Below are 25,685 nucleotides of genomic sequence, written 5' to 3' on the forward strand. Positions count from 1 at the left end.
GCACTTGCCGCAAATCCTAGTAAATTGTCCCAAAGGTGCTTTTTCCCATTTTTCACCAGGGGTGAAATCCAGCAGGCTCTGGTAGCAGAATTTTTGAGCAGTTCGGAGAACCGGTAGCGGAAATTTTGAGAAGTTCGGAAAACTGGTAGCGGAATTTTTGAGCAGTTCAGAGAACCGGCAAATACCACCTCTGGCTGGCCGCAGAGTAAGATGGGAATGGGGATTTTGCAGTATCCTTCCCCTGGAGTGTGGTGAGAATGGAGATTTTGCAGTATCGTTCTCCTGCCACGCCCGCCAAGCCACATCATGCCCACCAAGCCACGCCCACAGAACTGGCACTAAAAAAAATTACCACTGCCATAGATACCTAGTGAATTGTCATTCTGAGTAGACTTTCTGTAGCACCTGTTTTCCTCCTTGCTTTACTGGACCATCTCTGATAAAATAATAGCTGCAACTGGATATTCTTTTTAAAAAAAAAAAAAAAATCCTAAAACTGAAATATACTAGTATACCAGCTCTTCTCACCCATTAAGATGGGCCAATCGTAACAGTGTTGAGTTTTTGTTTGATAACAGATAATTTGCATGAAAGATACCCTCAAATTCCATCCCTGGCATGAAAAAGCTACAAGTCAACGTTGACTAAGATGATCCAAGGGTCTGAGATAGTGGTGGAATTCAAATTTTTTTACTACCGGTTCTGTGGGCATGGCTTGGTGGGCGTGGCAGGGGAAGGATACTGCAAAATCCCCATTCCCTCTCCACTCCTGGGGGGAAGCATATTGCAAAATCTCCATTCCCACCCCACTCTGGGGCCAGCCAGAGGTGGAATTTGCTGGTTCTCCGAACTACTAAAAATTTCCGCCACCGGTTCTCCAGAACCTGCTGAATAGCACCCCTGGTCTGAGCCCTAGAGATGACAATGTACTGCACTGAAAATTTACAGAATGATGGAAATACTCTCTGGCTATTTTCTGAGCAGCTTAGAATCTTAGAACAAAGCTGGAAGGGACCTTGGAGGTCTTCTAGTCCAGCCCCCTGCTCAAGCAGAAGAACCTATACTGTCAACAACTGCTCATCTGCAACTCATTTCAATGGGAGCTGCCTAAATTTCCGTGTTGGGGGTTGAAGGAAACAATAAGGGGTAAACAGTCACACCGTATATAAAAAAACATGCATTCCAAGATCTCGGTAGCATCTTCAGCCTTGCCTGTACCGTTCTCCACCTCCATAAGGCCCCACCGTCTCAGCTCTGCCCGATACACTCTGCTCCTCCTTGAGGGAGGAAGGGCTCTGGGCACCACCCCTTCCCTCCTGCCCATTTATGGGGGCAGGTTTACTGCCGTCTCTTTGTTTCTCCGCAGACTGAAAAGGGACCACACGCAAAATAACAGGCTGAACTTTGGAGTGGCAGTGTTGTTTCTGGAGAAACTGAGGCTGTCTTTTCTTCTATTCAACCTGTAATCTCTATTGTTTGCTTGGATTCAATCTTTGTACGATAATAAAAGTTCCAGTCTAGGTAGAAGTTTAGAAACGCAGAAAGAGTTTTAAGATATTGAATCGACAAAGCTGAAGATTGATTATTTGACCAAGGGGATGTAGAATGTTATTTGGGGCCTCAGTTATCCATGCTACCTTTTTTCTTTCTTCTTTTTTGTGCCATATCCGTCACCGGACGTTGGCGATCATGTTGATGATCCTATTTTTGTCAACAGCCGCGTGTGAAAAAGTGCTGCTGTGATTTGTCCAAACCGGTCCTTTAGGTTTTGAAGCCATGATGATGTTCTTCTGCCTGGACCTCATTTGCCTTCAATCTTTCCTAGGAGGATTAAGTGAAGGATGCCGTATTTTTCTGGGTGTTGCATCGCATATCCGAAATATTCTAACTTTCCCTTTTTAATGGCTTTGATGATTTTCCCTTGGCTTTCCCAGGCGGCTTATCCCCTCCTCATTTTGTTAACCTTGGTAGCACAGTGGTCTAAAGCATCCTGTTAACACAGCTGCCTGCAATTACTGCAGGTTCGAATCTTGCCAGGCTCAAGGTTAACTCAGCCTTCCGTCCTTTCTAAGGTAGGTTAAATGAGGACCCAGTTTGTGGGGGCAATAAGCTGACTTTGTATGAATATACAAAAGTATGAAGGCTATTGCTTAACGCATTGAAGGCTGCCCTGAGTCTCCGGAGAAGGGCGGCATATAAATCAAATTTTAAAAAAAACAAACAAACAAAAAAAAAACCTAGCTTATATGTAGCAGCCATCTATAAATCCACATTTCAAAAGATTCTAGTTTCTTCAAGTAGTTTTCGGTCAGAGACCAACTCTCTACTCCATACTACTCTCTACTTTTTTCTTTCTACTCACTTGAATCTCACAAGAAATACACGAATGCCAAACTGCCCTAAATCCACTTGGTGATCCTTCCTGGTTGAGCGGGGACTTGAATCTGGGGAGTCCTAGGGGCCTAGAGCAGCATCCGTCATCAAAGGGCTTCCCCACTTACTCAAAGGGCCCAATTCCAGCAGGACAGAAGGAACCGGTGCAGCCATGCAAGAGTAGCCCCAGAGTTCCTTCTCGTAAAAACCTGCTAGGGAAGCCCGTGTATGTCTTTTCTTCCCACTCCTCAGCACTTGATGTGCTCGGAATCTCATAAAAGCTGCACCACCACCCCAATCACACTGTCCAAGCTTCTTCCTAAGAAGAAGAAGAAGAAGGATTCTTTAATTGGTCAAGTGTGATTGGACACCCAAGGAATTTGTCTTTGGTGCATATGCTCTCAGTGTACATAAGGAGAATAAAATACATTCATCAAGAATCATAAGGTACAATACTTAATGATAGTCATGGGGTACAAATAAGCAGTCAAATCATACTAGGAAACAATCAATATAAATCGTAAGGATACGGCAACATTACAGTCATACAGTCATAAGTGGGAGGAGATGGGTGAGAAGACTAATAGTAATAGTAATGCAGACTTAGTGAATAGTTTGACAGTGTTGAGGGGATTATTTGTTGAACAGAGTGATGGCGTTCGGGAAAAAACTGTTCTTGTGTCTAGTTGTTCTGGTGTGCAGTGCTCTAGAGTGTCGTTTTGAGGGTAGGAATTGAAATAATTTATGTCCAGGATGCGAGGGGTCTGTAAATATTTTCCCAGCCCTCTTTTTGACTCGTGCAGTATACAGGTCCACCATGGAAGGCAGATTGGTAGCAATTGTTTTTTCTGCAGTTCTAATGATCCTCCGAAGTCTCTGTCTGTCTTGTTGGGTTGCAGAGCCAAACCAGACAGTTATGGGGGTGCAGATGACAGACTCAATAATTCCTCTGTAGAACTGGATCAGGAACTCCTGGGGCAGTTTGAGCTTCCTGAGTTGGTGCAGAAAGAACATTCTTTGTTGTGCTTTTTTGATGACATTTTTGATGTTAGGGGTCCATTTTAGATCTTGAGATATGATAGAAGAGGTAGGAGATGGGAAAGACCAATTTCAGTGATCTTCAGAATGGCCTTCACGGTCTCTCAGGTAGAGGGGCTTTTCTCCAGAAGCCTCTCCCCCCCTCCCCAGCGACTGCAGTCCTGAGGGCAAGAGGTAGTGGCCGGCGAGAGAGAAGCTCAAACAAGAGTTTCCAAAGTCTCGACTTCTACCGATTCATACCGGAAGTGACTCAATTCCCCGGGACACCCAGAGAGCAAAGCTGTTTCCGACGGGAGGCTGTAGTTGTCCAGGAAGTAAATATGAAGTATGTAGTTGGCCAGGAAATTAATACTCTTAAGCTGAATGGTATTTTCTCTGCAGCCCTGTCCTGCCAACATAATGACAACAATGTTCTACTTTCAAAATCTGCCGATATCAGCAAGTGATGCTATAAAAAGCAAAATGGCATCAGGCAGATGCTCTGATCTCACCCACTTCAAGTTGGGCGGTGCCCTTCCCGCCTCGCCTCGGTTTCGAGGTGAAGCTGTGTTTTTTTTTCAAAACTTCAGGGCCAGCACTGCTTCATTTTGAAAGCACCCAAGTGCTCTCTCTTGGACGTGTTTTTATTTCGGGCGCTTGTAATAATACATTCATTCCCAGTTTAGAGGTGGAGACTCAAGACCAAGAAAATGATTTTGTTCACAATCCTCTATCAATCCATGTGTCTCTGCGTTCGATTGTAGCCGATTCTGTCTAACTCAGGGGTCTGCAACCTTAAACACTCAAAGAGCCATTTGGACTCGTTTCCCCACAGAAAAGAAAACACCGGGAGCCACAAAACCTTTCCCATGCCTGGCCATTTCTTGAGCGGCCACAAAACTAGCATATGTAGTTGAATTAAACGTTCCGTTTTCTTCTGAAACTTTTCTTTTCTTGGATTTATCCATGGTTGACCTACCAGGGGGGGTTGAAAAGCTCAATAAATGGCATGCCGGCAGGTGTCGCACATTGGCGGGTTGTGACGCCTATTTTGAGTGACAGGGAGCTGCAGCAGAGGGGTGAAAGAGCCACATGCGGCTCCAGAGCCACAGGTTGCTGACCCCTGGTCTAACTATATTCACTGGCCAAGCCTGGCTTAATATGCTGGTTGAAATGGCAGTTTTTTTTAAAAAATGTTTTTCTTCCAGCTTGCTCGCCTGGATTCTTTAAACAAGATGTCTCCAACAGCGCTTGCTCGAAGTGTCCCGCGCACACGCTGCCTTCTTCGGAAGGCTCCACTTTGTGTCCATGTGAGGAAGGCTACTTCCGGGCTCCAAGTGATCCGGTTTCCATGTCGTGCACAAGTAAGTGAGACAAATCAGCTAAATGTTGGAAATGCCACCAGACACCGGGCTCGTACTATCATATGTGGTGGATTTGCGCAGAAGAAAAAAAAAAGGCGCTAAAATACATACGTGCAGTGGTGAAATGTAAAATTTGTTACTACCGGTTCTGTGGGCGTGGCTTGGTGGTGGTGGTGGGTAATGTGATTGGGTGGGCGTGGCCAACTTTTTTTTTATTATTATTTTTAAAAGCATTTTTTCTACAACCTTAAGAGGTTGCAGAAAAAAAATGCTTTGAGAAGCCTCTGACAATCAGGCAACTCAGCTGGGATTGCCAAAGGCTTTTAAAGGCATTTTTTTTCCCTACAACCTCTTTGGCCGAAGAGGTTGTAGAAAAAATGCTTTTAAAAGAGAAAAAAAAATCCTCTGATGATAGCGCGGCTCACCTGGGCATTGTGGGGGGGCTGGGGGCAAGGTTATTTGCTACCGGTTCTCCAAACCACCCGCCGCCATCACGCACTGGTTAATGGAAAATGGATTGTTTATATAAAAATAAAATTAAAAAAAAACTTTTTAAAAAAAGCAAGTGAGAAACAGAATTGGTGTTTGGGAGGGATTGTGGCTAGGCAGCCGAGATAAGCGCTGGACAATACAAATGTATATCAGATCTTGGAAAGGAGAGCAATACACATTTCTTCACTCCGATCGGCGGGACCTACACTTTTATGACTTCTGTTTAGTGAAACAATTCTGGAATAATAATTTTTTTTTAAAAAAAATACCCTTAAGATTGGCTTTTACAATTTTGCTTTGTCCATATCCCATCTAAGGAAGTGCAGAATAGAAGAGGAAGGAAAGGCACCGGGAGATAAAGGGCAGAGAGAGATACACAATGGAACCCGAGAGAAAAATGTGCAGTTAAATCAGTTAAATTGCTGGTTTGCATCCAAGAGATCTGGGTATGCTTTTTTTTTTTTTAATTAAATTATTCTTTTTGTCTCCTATCTGACAGAGCCCCCTACTGCTCCTCAGGGGGTGACAGCAATCGGTCTGGGTGCTAAAGTCCAGCTGCGCTGGTCACCGCCTAAGAACACGGGTGGACGCCAAGATGTCACCTACCGAGTGTCGTGCGAACAGTGCTGGCCAGACTCGGGGGACTGCCGGTCTTGTGACGCCACTCTCCGATATTCAGAAAATCCGCACAAACTCACCGGCACGTCTTTGACGATTAGTGATCTGGAGCCTCACGTGAATTACACTTTCACCGTAGAAGCTCATAATGGAGTATCCTCCTTCAGTACCCAACGCAGCTACGGAGTCACTAGCATCAGCGTCAATCAGACAGGTAAAGGTCTCGGGTATCGTAACCAGATTAAAAGGGACAGGATCTAAGGATACGGTGAGATGCCAAGTGGCCGGGGCTGTCAGTTCGTGGTCCCTGGGTGGAATTAAGAAAGGCTACAGTTCTTTGTAGGGTAGGACAAGAAGCAATGGGTGGAAACTAATCAAGGAGAGAAGCAACTTAGAACTAAGGAGAAATTTCCTGACAGTTAAAACAATTAATCAGTGGAAGGACTTGCCTCCAGAAGTTGTGAATGCTCCAACACTGGAAGGTTTTAAGAAGATGTTGGATAACCATTTGTCTGAAGTAGTGTAGGGTTTCCTGCCTAGGCAGGGGGTTGGACTAGAAGACCTCCAAGGTCCCTTCCAACTCTGTTATTCTATTATATTCTTTGATTCTTTGGTATTTGGCGAGACTCTATCGATCGTTTAGTTCTACATCAAAATACCGTATTTTTCGGAGTATAAGACGCACCTTAGTTTTTGGGGAGGAAAATAAGAAAAACGCTGATTGGCAGGTGGATCGCCTCCCCCGGAATATCCCCAATCAGCTGTTCCCAGAGGTGAATTTTAGCAACAGGTTCCTTGGTTGTGAGCTCTGTGCCTTGCTTTTTTTTGTTGTTTTTTTTTCTGCCTCTGAAAGCCTCCGAAACAGCTTCAGAAAAAAAGCCTCTGAAGCTCTGTTTGGAGGCTTCTTTTCTGAAGCTCTGTTTGGTTTTTTTTTTTCCTGAAGTTCTGTTTGAAGGTTTCTTTTCTGAAGCTCTGTTTGAGGGTTTCTTTTCTGAAGCTTTTTTCAGCCTCTGAATCCTCCATTTGAGAGGCTGGGCGGGGCTACATTTGGAGTATAAGACACACCCAGATTTTCACCCTCTTTTTTGGGGGAAAAAGGAGTCTTATACTCTGAAAAATACGGTAGTTCTATGACAGGGTTCATTGTGGCTCCTCTCTCCAAATTCTAATCATGGCTACAAGAATGGAGAAAGGTTTCTCATTTGGGGCATCCTTTTTAACATTAGGGAAACACTCTAGTAACTAAGTTGTCCCCTTAGGGCAGCGGGCTTTTGATTCTGTAAATCCAACGTGGGTTGATAGGTAAATTCATGTCATCGTATTTGGCAAAGGCAATTATGGGGAAAGCGTAACTGGCTACATGCAGATTTTGTCAGCCCTTCTTCATCCTCTTCCTCTTCCCCCTTGTTCAGAACCACCAAGAGTAACTTCAGTGACTATGGACAGTCGCACCACTACCAGCTTAACGTTATCTTGGACCGTCCCTCCTCGCCAACAGAGTCACGTTTGGAAATACCAAGTTACTTACAAGAAGAAGGTATAACTCTCCGCCACCGTTGCAACTTCCTTTGGTGGGCGGGGGGTGGGGCTGGTATTTTGTAGTAGGAAAAGTGCGCCGTGAGGGCTTTATTTATTTTTTATTTTTGTTGCTTTGTTGTTGTTACAGAAGGATGAAAACAGTTACTCCGTCCTGCGCTCTGAAGGAAACTCAGTCACCCTCCATAAGCTGACTCCTAAGACCAAGTATCTGGTGAGCGTCCAGGCGCTGACTCAGGAGGGCCACGGCACTCACAGCATGGAGCACGAGTTTGAGACGCTCCCTGAAAGTGAGTTTGCTTGCCTTTTTCTTTCTTTCTTTCTTCCTTTCTTCCTTTCTTTCTCTTCCTTTCCTTTCTTTCTTTCCTTCCTTCCTGTTTTTGTCTGGTTTGGTTCTGCAACCCGACAGACACAGACTTCAGAGGATAATTAGATCTGCAGAAAAAACCATGGCTACCAACCTGCCTTCCATTGAGGACCTATATACTGCACAAGTCAAAAAGAGGGCTGTGAAAATATTTACAGACCCCTCGCATCCTGGACATAAACTGTTTCAACTCCTACCCTCAAAACAATGCTATAGAGCACTGCACACCAGAACAACTAGACACAAGGACAGTTTTTTCCTGAACTATTCACTAAGTCTGCACTACTATTAATCTTCCTTACTAGTACCTATCTCTTCCCACCTATGACTATAACATGTTGCTTGTATCTTTAATTTATATTGTTTTTATTTGTTTCCTAGTACGATTTGATAGCTTATTAGTAACCTTGACTGTCACTAAGTGTTGTATCTTTGTATTCTTGATGAATGTATTTTATTCTCCTTATGTACACTGAGAACATATGCACCAAAGATAAATTCCTTGTGTGTCCAATCACACTTGGACAATAAAGAATTCTGTTCTGTTCTGTTCTGTTCTGTTCTGTTCTGTTCTGTTCTATTCTACTCTACTCTTTCTCTTTCTCTCTTTCTTTTTCTTCCTTTCTCTTTTTTTTTGCAGAGGAAGCTCTTAAGATTAATGAGATGGCAGCGAAAATAAATGCAATATTGAGGCAGAGTTACCATTTGAGAACCACCTATCCTGGTTAACTTGTCTTTTGAAAAAGGTTTCCCCCCCGGGGAAAGGCGAGAGGGAAGGGGAAGGGAAGGGAGGAGAAGAGTAGAAAGGAAAGGAGATAGAAGTGGAGAAGAAGAGAGGGGAAATAGAGAGGGGACAGGAAAAGGAGAGAAGGAGCGAGAAGAAGAGGGGAGGAAAGAAGAGAGAAGAAGAGGAGAGGAAGGAAGAGAGGGAGGAGAAAGAAGAGGAAAGGAGAGGGATGTTGTAAAAATGGGTGAAATATGGTGTACGGGAGAAAAGAAAACAGACAATTTCATATATATATATTTTTCTTGAGGGTTATACTATTGAAACTATAATGGAAGGTAATACGGATGCTAAAGCACATCGGTTTAGATGTTACTGCATACTAGTTAATATTTATATGAAAATTAAAATTTTCATATTTTGTAAAAGGTAGGCGTAAATAATATGAAATAAGGAAAATGGAATGCAATAATTAGAAACATGTTTATATGTATTGAAATGTATGCTACTCAAACATTGCGCCATTCACCCAATGATCTGTATAAATTAAAAAAAATAACTTGATGAAAAGTTATTCAGAAAAGAAAAGAAAAAAAAGAAAAGAAAAGAAAAGAAAAGAAAAGAAAAGGCTTCCCCCACTACCTATAGTACTCTTCTCTCCATAGATCCAGAGGGTGTGAATACTGCTGCGGTCCTCGGAGGATCCATTGCTGGCTCCATCTTCATGCTTGCTCTCATCGTGATAATTTTTCTCTTCATGCGACAGAGGTTGGTGTTATTTGTTTTAAAATTCTGTTTCTTTCGAACATGAGGTTTAGGTGGGCTGAAAATGCCCCATTTCCCATATTTTTACCCTCCATGTGCCTCCACTGTAACACCCAGGCTCTGTGGGTATTGAAACAATACAAATCTTATGCCCAGAGAAGAGTGCAGGCGGTGGGCGAACTGTCTCAGTTTCCTCACTCCAACCTTTTTTTTCCAGCAACTGCACTTACTATTTTTTTTTCACACACACACACACACTTTTTTTTTGCTGAAGTTTCTTTAAATGTGAGGGGTGTGTGAAGCAGGAGGTGGGTGGGGAGAACAGGGGTAGGGGTGGGGGAGTTAGCAAAAGGAAATGTAGAATTCCATCCAGATGACCAAGAATCTTTAGAATTTAGAATAACAGAGTTGAGGTCTCCTAGTCCAACCCCCTGCTTAGGCAGGAAACCCTACACCACTTCAGAGAAATGGTTATCCAACATCTTCTTAAAAACTGTCCAGTGTTGGAGCATTCACAACTTCTGCAGGCAAGTTGTTCCACTGATTAATGGTTCTAACTGTCAGGAAATTTCTCCTTAGTTCTAAAGTTGCTTCTCTCCTTGGTTAGTTTCCACCCATTGCTTCTTGTCCTGCCCTCAGGTGCTTTGGAGAATAGCTTGACTCCCTCTTCTTTGGGGCAGCCCCTGAGATATTGGAAGACTGCTGTCATGTCTCCCCTAGTCCTTCTTTTCGTTAAACCACTTCCCGCAACTGTTCTTCATATGTTTTAGCCTCCAGTCCCCTAATCATCTTTGTTGCTTTTCTCTGCACTCTGCAATCTAGATGGACATCTAGCCCTTTGAGAAATGTCTGCCAATTTAATCTCTTTTGGGTTTGCCCATTTAAAAAAAAAAAATTACAGAAGAAGAAAGCGTGCTAAGTTAGAGATAGGCGTATCATCCAGTTTTTTAAACCTGCAAGAAAATGAACATTAATAGTAGACCCAGTGCGCCATTTCTGCAGAAGAGAGAACCTGAAGAGGAAACAATGCAGCAGCTGAGATCCATAAGCATCTCCCAGGCCTCCTGCTGAAGTCTGGGCCTCCTTATTCCAAAGTTTTAATAACAATGGGAGAGAAGAAATACTACAATACAAAATAGGCTTCTTTAATCCAGCTGTTCGGAGATGCGTGTGTGTCTTTGGGAGGAGTTGAAGACACTGCCGTCTTTCAGGAATTATCAGTTAACCCTTTAAATTTTCATTTAGGAAAAAGAATTTGCGGACCAGACAGACTTCAGAAGATGTTTACTTTTCCAAATCTGGTGAGTATTAAGTCGCTTGATTGTATGGCTGCACTGGGAAAATGGAAGAAAACTGGGTCGCTGGAAAGAATCCAAAATACAGTGATCCCGTGATGGCGAATCTACGGCACGCGTGCCCGAAGTGACACGTGGAATCATGTCGCCTGGCACGCGCGGCATCGCCCGTTCCTCTTCAGGGTTTCTGGCGCGCATGTGCGCGCAACCATCAGCTGGCCTTTTTGCATATGGCAGTGCCAGAAACTGGAAGAGGTGGTCTTCCGTTTTCCTGTGTGAGCACGTGCGCTGGCCAGCTGATCGCCCCACATGCGTGCATGCCAGAAACCCGAAAGAGTAGCTGGCTGAAACCGGAAGTTGAGTAGCTGAAACCGGAAGTTCAGTAGTTGAAACTGGAAGTTCATTAGTTCTGTAGCTGAAACCAGAAGTTCAGGAGCTAAATCCGGAAGTTCAGGAGCTGAAACCGGAAGTTATTAGTTCAGGAGCTGAAACTGGAAGTTCAGTAGTTGAAACCTGAAGTTCAGTAGCTGAAACCAGAAGTTCAGTAGCTGAAACTGGAAGTTCATTAATTCAGTAGCTGAAACCAGAAGTTCATTAATTCAGTAGCTGAAACCGGAAGTTCAGTAGCTGAAACCGGAAGTTCGGTAGCTGAAACCGGAAGTTATTAGTTCAGCCACTGAAACCGGAAGTTCAGTCGCTGAAAACGGAAGTTATTAGTTCAGTAGCTGAAACCGGAGGTTCAGTCGCTGAAACCGGAAGTTCATTTTCAGGCACACGCATGCGCCCTGGGCAGCTTCTCTTCCAGGTTGTAGCCTAGACACGCGCTCAGTGCCGAAAAGGTTCGCCATCACTGCAGTAATCCATTTGGGCCCTGAGTAGGAACGTTCATTCTTCATATTTTTTTAAAATAAAAAAACGTGCTTGCGTATTTCCATCCAATCACTAAAGAGGCAGACCGCGGAGAGAGGCTGGGTTTGGGTCTGAGCGAGCAACAGCGTTTCTCTCCACTCCACAGCAGGGAGCTCCCTTGGCGTGCCATTCCCATTTTTTATCCTTTGACTCTGCAGATCAGCTCAAACCCCTGAAGACGTATGTGGATCCCCACACCTACGAAGACCCCAATCAGGCGGTCCTGAAGTTCACCACCGAGATCCACCCTTCCAGCATTTCCCGACATAAAGTGATCGGAGCAGGTATGGCATCCCAATCATCTCAAACAGGGCAGGGAAGAGAACGTGGCTCCTTTCTCCTGGGGCAATTAGTTGGGTTTCTTCCAGGTGGTTTGCATTTATTTAATCTCCCACTCCATCACCAATTATTCAAAGAGATTCTTTCAACACCTCCGTTTTTTCTTCTGGTTAGGAGAATTTGGTGAGGTTTACAAAGGAATTCTGAAAAGCGGGAAGAAGGAGAGCCCCGTGGCCATAAAGACGCTGAAATCTGGTTACACCGAAAAACAACGCATTGATTTTTTGAGTGAGGCGAGCATCATGGGGCAATTCTGCCACCACAACATCATTCATTTGGAAGGAGTTGTCTCCAAATGTAAGTGCCAGGTAGAATCCTACCTTGGGTCTTGGTTTCTGGCCCCAAGACATCACTTTCCCCTAGCACGGGTCTGCAACCTTAAATACTCAAAGAGCCATTTAGACCCATTTCCCACAGAAAAGAAAACACCGGGAGCCACAAAACCTGGGTGGGCGTAGCCAACTCAATGTCACTCACTTCCATCAGTCACATGACCCCCCCCAGCCACGCCTACCTAGCCGGTCATTAAAGAAGAGTATCGGTTGTTAAAAAACACCAGGAACCACAAAATCCTTTTGACATCTCTCTCTCCCCCCTCCCTCTCCCCCCCTCTCTCTGTATCTCTCTGTCTCTGCCCTGGCCGCTTCTCCATCCCCCACCATCACCCTTACCTTCTCAGGTCAGGCGAGGAGTGACTGGGAGGGAAGGGTGAGAGGTGGGGCCAACCATGGTGGGATCACCCGACAGGGAGCTACAGCCGATGGCCCAAAGAGCAGCATGTGGCTCCGGAGCCACAGGTTGCTGACCCCTGCCGTAGCATGTGAGCAGGTGAGATCTTGAGTGGGTTTCACCTGTCAACTTTTCCTTTTCTTTCCAGATAAGCCTTTCATGATCATCACCGAATACATGGAGAACGGTGCCCTGGATAAATTCCTGCGGGTAGGTCTACACCCTTTCCCCTTCCAAACCTCTTCTCACGTGTAAAGCAAGGGAAGCCGATCAGAAGTGGGCTTCACATTCTGTCACCACCGGTTCACCCAGCACCAGAAATATGAGCGTGCACATCCGTGCAATGTCAAACAACATGGGAATAAATACGTTTGCAACGTCCACACATGTATGCTGCATCAAAACCACAGCAATATAGGACAGGATTGCACCCGGGCGAGCCCACACAGGCCCCCCGCAGGTCACTACTACCAGTTTGTCCGAACCGGTCTGAACCGGCTGAATACCACCTCTGAAGTCGATCCTCCCTTGTGAATCAAATTCCTTTCAAATTCTCAAAAGTGAAGAGGGCTTGGAGGTGTGTCTGGGCCTGACTCGATCATCTGTTTAAAATCAAGTCGGTTAGCTGAAAGTATGGTGGCTCTGAATCCTTCCGCTCTTTTATCCAACAGGAAAAAGACGGGGAGTTTTGTGTCATCCAGTTGGTAGGCATGTTGAGAGGAATCGCTTCCGGAATGAAATATTTGGCCAGCATGAACTACGTCCATCGGGATCTGGCCGCTCGTAATATCCTCGTGGACAGCCAGCTGGTCTGCAAAGTCTCCGATTTTGGTCTATCCCGTGTTCTGGAGGATGATCCCGATGCTACTTATACCACCAGCGTAAGTGATCCCGGATGACTGTCTTCCCTCTTAGGTGACGAATTGTGAAGATAACTGTGAAGAATAGGGAGATGGCTACAGCTGAAGCAAAATGCCTAGAGCTAGGGATGACGTAAGGGAACTAATCGCTAGGTTGAATGAGAATCTGGAAAAGGAGGAGGAGGGGGATACAGGGATCTACAAAGGAAGATGTCAACAGATGAATTTGTCTTATTCCACAGACTCTAGTGCAATGATAGCGAACCTTTTTGCCATCGCGTGCCAAAAGCGGGGGGAGCACGGGGGGGTTCATGCGCGTGTGTGCCCACACCCATAATTCTATGCGTCTGGCTCAGCTGCGCATGCGTGGGCGCTCCCCCCGCTTTTGGCATGCAATGGCATGGTGGGTCCGGTAGGCCCATTTTTCATCCTCCCCAGGCTCCAGAAGCTTTCTAGGAGCCTGGGGAAGGCGAAAACGGCCTTCCACACACACACAGCCTGTTTGCCAACTTCAAATGGGCCGTTTCTGGCCTCCGGAGGGCCTCCGGGGGGGTGGGGAAGACAGTTTTCGCCCTCCCCAGGCTCCTAGAAAGGCTCTGAAGCCTGGGGAGAGTGAAAACAGGCCTTCCTCACCCACACCCGGAGGTCCTCTGGAGACCGGAAACAGCCTGTTTCCTGACTTCTGGTGGGCCCAGAAGGCCTGAAAATCTGGCACCGGAGCTGAGCTCATGTGCCCACCAATATGGCACAGGTGGCATGCGTGCCATAGGTTCACCATCACGGCTCTAGTGGGAGCTGTGTGGTAGGAAAGGAGGTGAACAGAAATCAGGTGAACTGATTTCTGTTCATTATCATCTGCCAAAAAGAGCTCTAACGTTTGCGAGAACTGCTGCTCTGTCTCATTTTTCACTTCACGTGTATGGATGGTTTTGGCCTAGCATGACGATTGAATTCAGTCACTCTGGTTTGTAAGCAAGATTTATGGCTTGTCGTCGTACGAAAACTGGGCCCCCTACACCTTGTTTCACAAATCATGATGAAAGCAAGTGTGCCACAGTGCAAATACGTGAATCCCAGCAGAAGCCTAAGTGGGTAGGGATATGTTTAGAAAACCAAAAGTATTAAAGGTCTTTGAAGTCAGAAGAGGACACTTAGTTATTTATAAAAGTAAAATAAAATTATAATTTATGTATGAAGGTGACACACGCTTGGTGATTTGCGTTCTTCCAGCATTTTGATTTGCGTTCTTCCAGCATTTGATTTGCAAGTTTCCTCCCACTCAGGGCGGGAAAATCCCCATCCGATGGACGGCACCTGAGGCCATCTCTCATCGCAAATTCACTTCTGCTAGTGACGTCTGGAGCTACGGAATCGTCATGTGGGAAGTGATGTCCTATGGTGATCGGCCATACTGGGAGCTCTCCAATCATGAGGTAGGCCCTTGGGGACCCCGGTGCCAGATGTGGGATTTAGCCTTGGCAATGCCTGCGGTTGCCCCTTGTCTCCTTCTAACACTCTTGCTTATAAAATGGCCTAAAGACATTCCCGCCAGTGGAAAAAGAGGTGCCCACATCCAGTCAGGAACAAAGGAAAGAGTCTTCCCATTTTATTATCCAGCTGAAGAAAAGAGCTTTTCTTTGGGAACTGTAGTTCATCTTCACCAGGCATTTGTTTTAGAATCCGGGGGCTGGAAGGAACCTTGGAGATCTTCTGGTCCAGTGATGGCGAACCTTTTCAGCACCAAGTGCCAAAAAGGATGCACGGAAATGCCGTTGTGTGCGCACGCTCATTGGGACCACGCTCCAGAAAAGTCAAACTTTCAGGTTCTAGCACGCATGCGTGCCGAATGATCAGCTGGCCGGCACGCATGCACACACCAGTTTTCGGCACTGCCATGCGCGTGAAGTGATCGTGCTCTGGAAAAGCCGAACTTCCATGTTCTGGCGTGCATGCACACCCGACAATCAGCTGGCCAGTTGGCCAACACTGGTTTTTGGCACTGCCGCACGCACGAAGGGCAGCTGATTGTCAAGCATGCATGCACGCCAGGAACCCGGAAGATAAACAAGCAAGGCTGCGTGTGCTGGGCGACATGGCTTCATGTGCCACTTTGGGCACACGAGCCATAGGTTCACCATCACAGTTCTAGTCCATTCCAGGCAAATGGCTATGCAATCTTTTCTTGGAACCCTCAAGTGATGGATTCCTCCACAACTCCAGCAAGGATGTTGTTCACTGCCCTCAGAGGCAGGAAATCCCTCCTTTAGCTCCATTTTCCAACCCTTGTCATCCCCTGGAAGGAGCATGAAGAGACACCTGTCCAAGGTAGCCTCTCAAGTTTTTAAATACTTTTGTACCATTTAAAGGTTTTTATATTCGTGATTGTTATGTTAACATTGAATTTTAATTGTGTATTTTAGTTATCTATCTTAAGTATTCAAGTAGGGACGCGGTGGCTCAGTGGCTAAGACGCTGAGCTTGTCGATCGAAAGGTTGGCAGTTCAGCGGTTCGAATCCCTAGTGCTGCCACGTAACGGGGTGAGCTCCTGTTCCTCGTCCCAGCTTCTGCCATCCTAGCGGTTCGAAAGCACGTAAAAAAAAAATGCAAGTAGAAAAATAGGGAACACCTTTGGTGGGAAGGTAACAGCCTTCCGTGCGCCTTTGACGTTGAGTCATGCCGGCCACATGACCACTGAGACGTCTTCGGACAGCGCTGGCTGTTCGGCTTTGAAACGGAGATAAGCACCGCCTAAGTCGGGAACGACTAGCACATATGTGCGAGGGGAACCTTTATCTTTTTTTAAGTATTCAAAGAATCCATCTTAAGACTTCAAAGACAAGATGCAAACTAACACAAAAAAATCAAGATAAGTCCAGAAAGTAGCTATTTGCAGGGGGAACCGGCCTCCATTTGAAAAGGCAGAACAGCATTCCGCAGATCAATTTTATCTATCGAAAAGACTGAAAATGATCAATGTGGATCTTGTTATTCCAGCTTAGTTGAAAGGGTTTTGAAATTCCCACGAGGATGTGATGCGAGGGCTCCCTGACCATCCGTTTTGCTAGGTGGTTTATCTGAGCGCTTGTCTTTTGGAAAGGCTGCAGGTTGCCAGACCGTTGACCCTGTCAAGAGCTTTTCGTGCGTGGATGGATGGTCTCCTCGGATGGGTAGATTCTCCAGGCTCCCAACTGCTATTTTCCTTCCCCAAATAGGTAATGAAAGCAATTAACGAGGGCTTTCGACTCCCTGCCCCCCTGGAGTGTCCTTCTGCCATCTACCAGCTGATGATGCGATGCTGGCAACAAGAGAGAAGCCAGCGACCTAAATTCACGGATATTGTTAGCATCCTGGACAAGCTGATCCGCGCTCCTGAGTCACTCAAGACTTTGGCAGAGTTTGACCCTCGGTAAGTCTTGCTCTCGAATCCTTGTACCTTTCTTGCAGTTTCGGAATCTTCGTCTATGCTTTTGGACCCTGGCTCCTGACCTAGATTAAGGGAGTCAGCAACCCGTGGCTCTGGAGCCGCATGTGGTTCTTTCATCCCTCTGCTGCGGCTCACTGTTGCTGGTCAGCACCACAATTTTGAGAGGAGCTTCCGCAGTGGTGAAATCCAAATTTTTTTACTACCGGTTCTGTGGGTGTGGCTTGGTGGGCATGGTGTGGCTTGGTGAGCATGGCAAGGGAAGGATACTGCAAAATCCCCATTCCCTCCCCATTCCAGGGGGAAGGATATTGCAAAACCTCCATTCCCACCCCACTCTGGGGCCAGCCAGAGGTGGTATTTGCCGGTTCTCGGAACTACTCAAAATTTCCGCTACCGGTTCTCCAGAACCTGTCAGAACCTGCTGGATTTCACCCCTGAGCTTCTGGTTGGGGGGGGGGAAGCATGGCGTGCCAGGAGGAGACTTTATGGCAAGGGGCGGGTTTTCCGGTCGGCTCCACAATTGATAGGGCTTTTGGTTAGGACAGGTAGAGGAAAAAGGACACCGCACTAGGAAGAAACTCTATGGTGAGGGAACCGGACTTCTGGTTGGCTCCAGAATTGAACGGGGGGCTTCCCGTTAGGACCTTTGTGGCTCTTTGAGGGTTTAAAGCAGTGATGAAATTCAAATTTTTTTACTACCGGTTCTGAGGGTGTGGCTCGGTGGGCGTGGCAGGGGAAGGATATTGCAAAATCCCCATTCCCTCCCCACTCCTGGGAGAAGGATATTGCAAAATCTCCATTACCGTCCCACTCTGGGGCCAGCCAGAGGTGGTATTTGCCGGTTCTCCGAACTGCTCAAAATTTCCGCTACCAGCTCTCCAGAACCTGTCAGAACCTGCTGGATTTCACCCCTGGTTTAAGATTGCCGACCCCTGACCTAGAAGAATGTATGTAAGAACAGGCCCAGAAATAAGAATGCCACGTTTAGTTCCCCAAATCCCCAGCCCTATTTTAGAAATTATTTGGTTCTAAAGAGCTGCGGGCCTTTTTTTTTTTTTTTTTTTTTTTTGTCGTCTTTGAAGGATTTCCATCCGTTTACCCAGCACCAGCGGCTCAGAGGGGGTTCCTTTCCGAACTGTGGCAGAGTGGCTGGAGTCCATCAAAATGCACCAGTACACAGAGCACTTCCTAGAGGCTGGGTATAACGTCATTGAGAAGGTGGTGCAGATGACCAACGAGTGAGTGTGGCTTTTTTTCTAGGCTTTTACGGCCCATTTTGAGGCTTTTTTCAGCCCCTTTTGGAGGCTTTTTGGCACATTTTTGATGCTTTTTTCAGCCCGTTTTCGAAGCTTTTTTGGCCCATTTTCAAGGCTTTTTTCGGCCCAATTTAAAGGCTTTTTAAAGGCAGTTTTTCCCAACAAAATTGGCCAAAAAAAAAAAAGCCTTGAGAGCGGGCCGAAAAAAGCCCCAAAAATGGGCCGAAAAAGGCCCGAAAATGGAGCATGGGGAGACAAAAAAAACCGGCCGGCGGGTGGGCGGGGCTTCGGCAATATTTGATCTATAAGATGCACAGAAATTTTCACCCCTTTATGGGAGACAAAAAAGTGCGTCTTCTAGTCCAAAAAATTCAGTACATCATTCTTCTAAAAGATTTGTCTTAGCATCCTCCTAAGGACATCCCCTTTGCCCTGCTTTTCAAACAGAAAACTAGACCTTCTCTCACCCATTAATGATAACCTTTTAGCAAGAAGTAGGAAATGCACATTGTGCAAAAGTTATGCGTAGATGGAATACGATACCTTTCTTAACAAACCCATTCCGGGGACACTTAATGCCATTTTTCTTTCTTGGTTCGCATGGAAGTCCCAAAGGTGGAAAATTACGCATTTGCACGCTTCGTTTTTCCATTTGTGTTCCCTTCCCTGATGAGTTTATATTTCATTTGCCTTTATCAAATTCGCTCAGAGGTGGCTATGTACGAGAATGTCATGCGTTCGCAATAAAGGAGGATAAAACTATGACTCTCTCCCCACTCCTCACCCCTCCCCCCAAAAATATGCAGTACAGCAAATTCCATTTGCTCTGCCCGCTGTCTTCTTAGGAGCGAAGGGCTCCAAAGACCTACCCTATAATTAAGTCATTTTATGCCGCCAGAAAAGCAAGAGAGGCTTATTAAATGCAGCGGGATATCTGGCCTTTTGAGATCTCTGTAAGGGAGTTTACAATCCCACTGCACAGAGGCTATAATATACTAAAAACAAAAAAAACCCACCCCAATTATTACATATTGCGGTTGGCTATTTTAAAGGAAAGAAGCCGAAGCTACCTAATGTCTCTGAAACAGCAAGATTCCCCACTAATTCTTTTCGTCTCTTCTTCACGTCCCCAGGGACATCAAGAGAATTGGCGTGCGTCTACCAGGACACCAGAAGCGAATTGCCTACAGCCTTCTAGGACTGAAAGAACAAGTGTCCACCATTGGCATTCCAATTTGAGCCGGAGAAATGGTATCCGGTATGGGTAGCTCAGTTGCCCCTCGGCGGCTACCCGTTCTTTGCTTGCTCAGCCTAGAACCATTCGCAAAACAAGACTTCCTGGTATATACTTGAAGTGGAGCATCGACGTTGACCTCTCCTCGTCAAAGATGCCGGCAGTTTAAGTGCCCCCCCTCGCTTCACAGCCTCGTATTTATTGCCTGTTTTTCTGATGAATCGGTTGAAATCGCCAGTGTGCCATTTCATGAAGTGTCCAGGATGGTGCCTTACTTCCTCAAACCTGCCAAGCCTGACGAGTCTTGCCTGGAAAGACCCTCGGGCTACTGAATGTTTATAAACCCCTCCCGCTCCCACACACCCCTTCTTCCATCTCCTTTCTCCATTATGCCTCCGAAATCCTTGACGACTGCAATTTGAGATCGTCGGCGTGCCACACTCCTTTCCTGAGTTTGTTTGTTTTTCTAAAACAAAAGCCTGCTCCTCCTTTTCACATTCAAATATCCTAGGGCAGTGATGGCTAACCTTTTTGCCATTACGTGCCAAAAGCGGGGGAGTGCACGCGTGCCCACACGCATAATTCTATGTGCCACACCCCCATATGCATGCGCGCGTGCACTCCCCCCCCCCCCGCTTTTGGCACACAATGACACGGTGGGCCCGGTAGGCCCGTTTTTCACCCTCCCCAGGCCCCAGAGGCTTTCTAGGAGCCTGGGGAGGGCGAAAACGGCCTCCCCCCCCCAGAGGCCCTCCGGAGGCCAGAAACAGCCCGTTTGCCTTTGCCGACTTCATTTCCGGCCTCTGGGGGGGTAGGGAAGGCTGTTTTTGCCCTCCCCAGGCTCCTAGAAAGGCTCTGGAGCCTGGGGAGAGCGAAAAACGGGCCTTCCTCACCCACCCCCGGAGGCCCTCTGGAGGCCGGAAACAGCCTGTTTCCCGACTTCTGGTGGGCCCAGAAGGCCCGAAAATCAGGCACCAGAGCTAAGCTCAGGTGCCCACCGATGTGGTTCCGCATGCCACAGATTCGCCATCACGGCACTAGGGTCTTTTTCTTTGACATTAAAAGTGGAGGAGTCTATAATTATAGCTTATATAAGAAGCTAGGCTTTAGTTTTAATTCGATTAGCACCAGGCACATTTAGAAGGACTGTTGCATGTTCTGTTCTTAATTTATGCTGCTCTTTGGGCATCGAAGAGTTTTTCTTCAATATTTTTTACTCTCTTATTCTTGAATGAACCTAATCTGGCACTTCCAAGAGGCTTTACACAGACTCTGCTCAAGCCTCACCTTAACGGTGGTTTGCCAAGAGTAATCCAGAGACCAACTCTTCCGCAAGTCAGCTTATTGTTATTTATTCACCCTTCCTTCCAAACTGCTTCGTAAATGCACTCTTGACTTCTGGACAGTTATTCTTCCTTCATAACAATATTTCATTATTAATGTTAATTTATTTTTATATTTATTACTTTTTTTTAAAAAAAAGAAAAAAGAACTGTTTCAATATTAAACATGCCTATTTTTTTTAAAAAAAGAATTTTACTTTTGTTTGGGCATAAAATAATTCTCTAGCTTAAATAAAATGTTTTTATTCTTTTCCGATGTGTTAATGTGAGTTGGAAGAAATGAACGGTGTGGAATGGGAAAATACCAATAGTAGAATTCAGATGGCTAATGAAGGACAGAAGGTTTGGGACTGACCAAAGCAAGGTACGATGCACCACATAATAAGGTGGACAACTATTTAAATATGAGCCAGCAATGTGCAGCAGCTGCCAAAAAGGCCAACACAGTTCTAGGCTGCATAAACAGAAAAATAGAATCAAGATCACGTAAAGTGTTAATACCACTTTATAAGGCCTTGGTAAGGCCACACTTGGAATCCTGCATTCAGTTTTGGTCGCCACAATGTTAAAAGGATGTGGAGACTCTAGAAAGAGTGCAGAGAGAAGCAACAAAGATTATTAGGGGACTGGAGGCTAAAACATGAAGAACGGAGACATGATAGCAGTGTTCCAATATCTCAGGGGCTGCCACAAAGAAGAGGGAGTCAAGCTATTCTCCAAAGCACCTGAGGGCAGGACAAGAAGCAATGGGTGGAAACTAATCAAGGAGAGAAGCAATTTAGGACTAAGGAGAAATTTCCTGGCAGTGAGAACAATTAATCCGTGGAACAACTTGCCTCCAGAAGTTGTGAATGCTCCAACACTGGAAGTTTTAAAGAAGATGTTGGATAACCATTTGTCTGAAGTGGTGTAGGATTTCCTGCCAAGGCAGGAGGTTGGACTAGAAGACCTCCAAGGTCCCTTCCAACTCTGCTATTCTATTCTATTCTATAAAGGACAGCAACCTTTGCTAATGTGGCCATGACTTCCTCCTCATCCGATTTCCAAAGGAATTAGAAATTTGATCTCCGAAGTATGATCTAACTACTGTTTTTTAATATATATATATATTACCACGGAAACCGGCAGGTCTAAGCCACAAAGTCTAGTTTGGAAGTAAAAGGAGCTCACCGGGCAGCCGTATTTCTTCATCAATTTCCCAGCCATATTCGCTCGTTTTGGTTCGCCTTTCTGAATATTCAAGTTTAGATTTCTGTTGTTTTACGTGCAACAGAGAAAAGGCGCTTTCCTTGATGGGTGCGAAGGGATCAAGAAGATCCTCCCATGGAGCACTACAAAAATGGGGGTGGGGAATTAATCTCTCTGAACATCCCTATGTACTCGTATGCAACGAGCAAGCTCCGTGTTTTAACTCAGCCTGAAATTATCATGGTCCCATGTGTTCTGACTTAGGCTTCCTGATACAGTAAAAGCACACAATGAGTCTCAAAGCCCCTCTTTTTATTTCAACGGCTGTGAATTCTGCTCATTCACAGCCTGTTCATTCTCAATCTGTTCATTCACAGATGAGTCCCAAATAGTTTGTAAAGAGTCTGACAGAAGTCTGCCACAGTCCTTCGGGATAAGGCTGATAAACACCCACCTTTATCTCCCTTGACACGCTGCCAAAGACCTAATTGGCAATTAGCTTTGCAAGGCCACATGGAACACAGAATCAAATAGAGCTTCAGACTTTAAACTGCACAGAATTAACAGTGTTGCTTCCTGCAAAAGCTCACGTGCCTTTGCTCCTCTTTTAAGTCTTATGGGAGGGGCCAATCATCTCCAAGCCCTACTCCCGAGTCGTCCCTTTTGTTTTAACTGCTCTTGCCTTCTGGCAATTCTGCGCATGCACGCACTGGGAACAGGCTCCCCCTGTTCCTCTGCCTCGTTGATGTCCGACTCTGGAGGCTCCAGAGGCAGCACATAACTCCCAGATGGCCCTGGCCCCCTCTCTGCCTCTGATGCAGAGCCCTCGTCCGAGCTTTCCCCAGACTCCAGGACTGGCCCATAGTCCTCCCCAGCCTCCTCACTGTCCGACTCCGCTGCCAGCTCCGCAGGCCGCCCAGCGGACCACAACACCACGGAGGCAGAGCTCCGTCCTCAGAACAATCCAGATAGGTTTAATTGCTGCACTCTCTCCTTCCTTGGACCTGTCTGTCTACAATGCATGCTCTGGGCCCTGCCGGATGGATTTCTTTTCACGCAGCACCTGATATTTCGCACAGCAGCGCAAACATTCGTTCAGTGCATGACCGTACCTGTTTGCAAACAGCCCGCAAAATGACTTGCAGGTTTTAATCCCACAGTAAGTGCCAACCTAGAGGGAGGAGAAGATGGCAAGTCCGATAAGCAGTTCTATCTCGGGGAAAGCCAGGCTACAAATTAGTCTACATACGCTCATTTAGAGTTAGAAAAAAAAATCCTGTTAAGCAGTGTGCCCTGTCTTAATGCCAAGAGGAACAAGCCCCAGCTTGGTTATTTGTCTGAGACACAGCTACCTGGCCAATTCTCAGATCTCTTGCTGGGATTTCCACGATGTGATTTCCCCTCCCCAACTGAGCTGATAAGTGTATCGCTTCACGGGGATCGTGTAACCCTGGAGTTGAGAAACAGAACTAGAAAGCTGACGGGCATTTGTTTGGCTCAACAAATTTGAAACGAGTGGATTCTAAAGAAAATACGGGCAGGCAAAAACAGAGCCTCACAACCCGCGAGCTGCAAGAGGATCAGAGGATTGAACGTGGGCAAAAGTCACCTGCTGTTGTTAACTAAAGGGAGGAAAACACAGCAGGCAGGAGACAGAAGAAAGCCAGCGGCTTTAGCAAGCTGGATGGAAAATCGAGGGGAGTGGATTGCAGATTCACACAGGTTGCCTACAAGGGAAGTCAAACTGTGAATATTCATTACCTTGTCATTTTACCGATTCCCAAAGCTGAGTGCATCTCACAGAGTTATTTAAACGATTTAGCCACCCATCTCTCACAATACAAAGACTCTAGGAGAGAAACACTGATTAAAACCGCAATTACCTGCCCAAGCAATTTCTTGGGAGTTGATATGGGGATGAATGTCTTAATGGAAAAATCTCTATCCTTCTCTTTTTTGGTGCAGGGAAGAGTATCAAGGCAGGGGAAGGAAACTTAAGATTCTCAATGAAAATCGTCCTACTGCCATCTTGAAAAATATACTTCAAACCACTACAGATTAACTGAGTTGGAAGGGACCTTGTAGGTCATCTAGTCCAACCCCCCCACACACTCAAGCAGGAAACCCTACACAATTTCTGACAAATGGCAGTCCAATCTTTTCTTGAAAGTCTCAAGGGATGAAGCTCCCACAACTTCCGAAGGCAACTTCTGTTCCATGGATTGATTGATTGTTCTCACTGTCAGAAAGTTCCTCCTCATTTCTAGCTTGAATCTCTCCTTGGTCAGTTTCCATCCATTATTCCTTGTCTGGTCTTCCGGTGGTTTGGAAAATAGTTTGACCCCCCCTCCTCTCTGTGTCAGCCCTTCAAATATTGGAAGGCTGCTATCACGTCTCTCCTGGTCCTCCTCTTCACTAGACTAGCCAGGCCCAGTTCCTGCAACCGTTCTTCATATATTTTAGTCTCTGGTCCCCTAATCATCCTGGTTGCTCTCCTTTGCATTACAGATGGCTACAAACTCTCGTTTTATTCAGTTTGATATTTAAGATTCAGCACTCTCTCCCCCAAGCCTAATTTCAATTCTGTTTTACCACCATTCCCCTTTTCAATCCTAATTTAAGCTGTGGAGCCATCAATTTAATTATCAGTACGCAGATTGCCTCCCATCACTTTCTGCAACTAAGCAGGGCACTGTACAAAACGTTGGGCTCAATAAGAGCTAGGACAACAACTCCAAGGACAGACTGGCTCCTCCTCCTGTATCCCACAAAAAGTGTTCCAGGAGGAAGCCACCACCTTTGAAGGCAGTCAGAAATTGCCGTTTGCCGCAAGTCTGCAGGAATGCAGCATCCATGTGGAAAGTGCGCCCCCCAACGCAACCAAGAAATACATGGGGGGGACCCCCCTCAGATCTCACCCTCAATTTTTCTGCATATCACAGCACTTTAGGGCATGTACCGGCCATTCAGATAACTTTTGCAAGAGGAACAGAGACGTGGGAAGTCAATATCCCCGCTGATTTCTGACTAATAGGAGCACTCTTGCCTTCCTTAACCAGATTTTGCTTGCAAGGATATTCTCTGCTGGCTTTTGTTTTTTTAGAATAGATATAAAAGGGTCTTAATGAAAAGATTTATAGAACTGTTTTGTTTCTCGCTTGCCTCATGGCTACACGCACTGTGAAGATAAAGGTAAAGGTTCCCATCGCACATATGTGCTAGTCGTTCCTGACTCTAGCGGGGCGGTGCTCATCTCCCTTTCAAAGCTGAAGAGCCCCCGCTGTCCGAAGACGTCTCCGTGGTCATGCGGCCGGCATGACTCAATGCCAAAGGCGCATAGAACGCTGTTCCCTTCCCACCAAAGGTGGTCCCTATTTTCCTACTTGCATTTTTTAAATGTGCTTTGAAACTGCTAGGTTGGCAGAAGTTGGGACAAGTAACGGGAGCCCGTTATACGCAGCACTAGGGATTCGAACCGCTGAACTGCCAACCTTTCGATCGACAAGCTCAGCGTCTTAGCCCCTGAGCCACCGCGTCCCTTACTGTGAAGATATGGTGGCTCAAAGGGCCCATCCAGATGGGCGCCTGACCTCCCTCGGTTCTGATATTATGAGTGGGGAATATTGGAATAATTGCAAATAACACCGATCCCCTACAAATCAAGAATAAATTGACAAAAAAGTACAGAGATACCATCTCAACCCGGTGAGCGTGAAGGAAGCATGGTCAATAAAAGGGAAAATGTAAAGTGAGAGGAAGCGGATTGCGTGCAGAGAAAAGCAGGAGATAGGCAACTTTTAAGGAATACCCTGAGCTGAACTCTGGTTGACCCAATGAGCTGGCATGACCAC

General features: G+C 46.0%; 2 protein-coding genes across 3 annotated transcripts in view; one reads left to right on the forward strand and one right to left on the reverse strand.

Moving 5' to 3' along the window:
• The window catches only part of EPHA2 (EPH receptor A2), a 37,842-nt gene extending 16,945 nt beyond the window's left edge, over positions 1 to 20,897 (forward strand). The window contains exons 4-17 of the mRNA XM_034401585.3: positions 4,599 to 4,754; positions 5,746 to 6,078; positions 7,277 to 7,401; positions 7,531 to 7,690; positions 9,157 to 9,259; positions 10,502 to 10,557; positions 11,619 to 11,744; positions 11,914 to 12,096; positions 12,677 to 12,738; positions 13,200 to 13,409; positions 14,672 to 14,821; positions 16,602 to 16,795; positions 17,896 to 18,051; positions 19,203 to 20,897. Coding sequence (XP_034257476.3) covers positions 4,599 to 4,754; positions 5,746 to 6,078; positions 7,277 to 7,401; positions 7,531 to 7,690; positions 9,157 to 9,259; positions 10,502 to 10,557; positions 11,619 to 11,744; positions 11,914 to 12,096; positions 12,677 to 12,738; positions 13,200 to 13,409; positions 14,672 to 14,821; positions 16,602 to 16,795; positions 17,896 to 18,051; positions 19,203 to 19,308 — 2,120 coding nt within the window. The 3' untranslated portion in view covers positions 19,309 to 20,897. The remainder of the gene's footprint in view (positions 1 to 4,598; positions 4,755 to 5,745; positions 6,079 to 7,276; positions 7,402 to 7,530; positions 7,691 to 9,156; positions 9,260 to 10,501; positions 10,558 to 11,618; positions 11,745 to 11,913; positions 12,097 to 12,676; positions 12,739 to 13,199; positions 13,410 to 14,671; positions 14,822 to 16,601; positions 16,796 to 17,895; positions 18,052 to 19,202) is intronic.
• The window catches only part of LOC117654732 (uncharacterized), a 68,746-nt gene that overhangs the window by 24,972 nt on the left and 18,089 nt on the right, over positions 1 to 25,685 (reverse strand). The gene's annotated exons all lie outside the window — the stretch shown is intronic.

The sequence above is a fragment of the Pantherophis guttatus genome, chromosome 15 (assembly GCF_059756535.1).
Source record: "Pantherophis guttatus breed Tessera chromosome 15, ASM5975653v1, whole genome shotgun sequence".
Classification (NCBI taxonomy): domain Eukaryota; kingdom Metazoa; phylum Chordata; class Lepidosauria; order Squamata; family Colubridae; genus Pantherophis; species Pantherophis guttatus.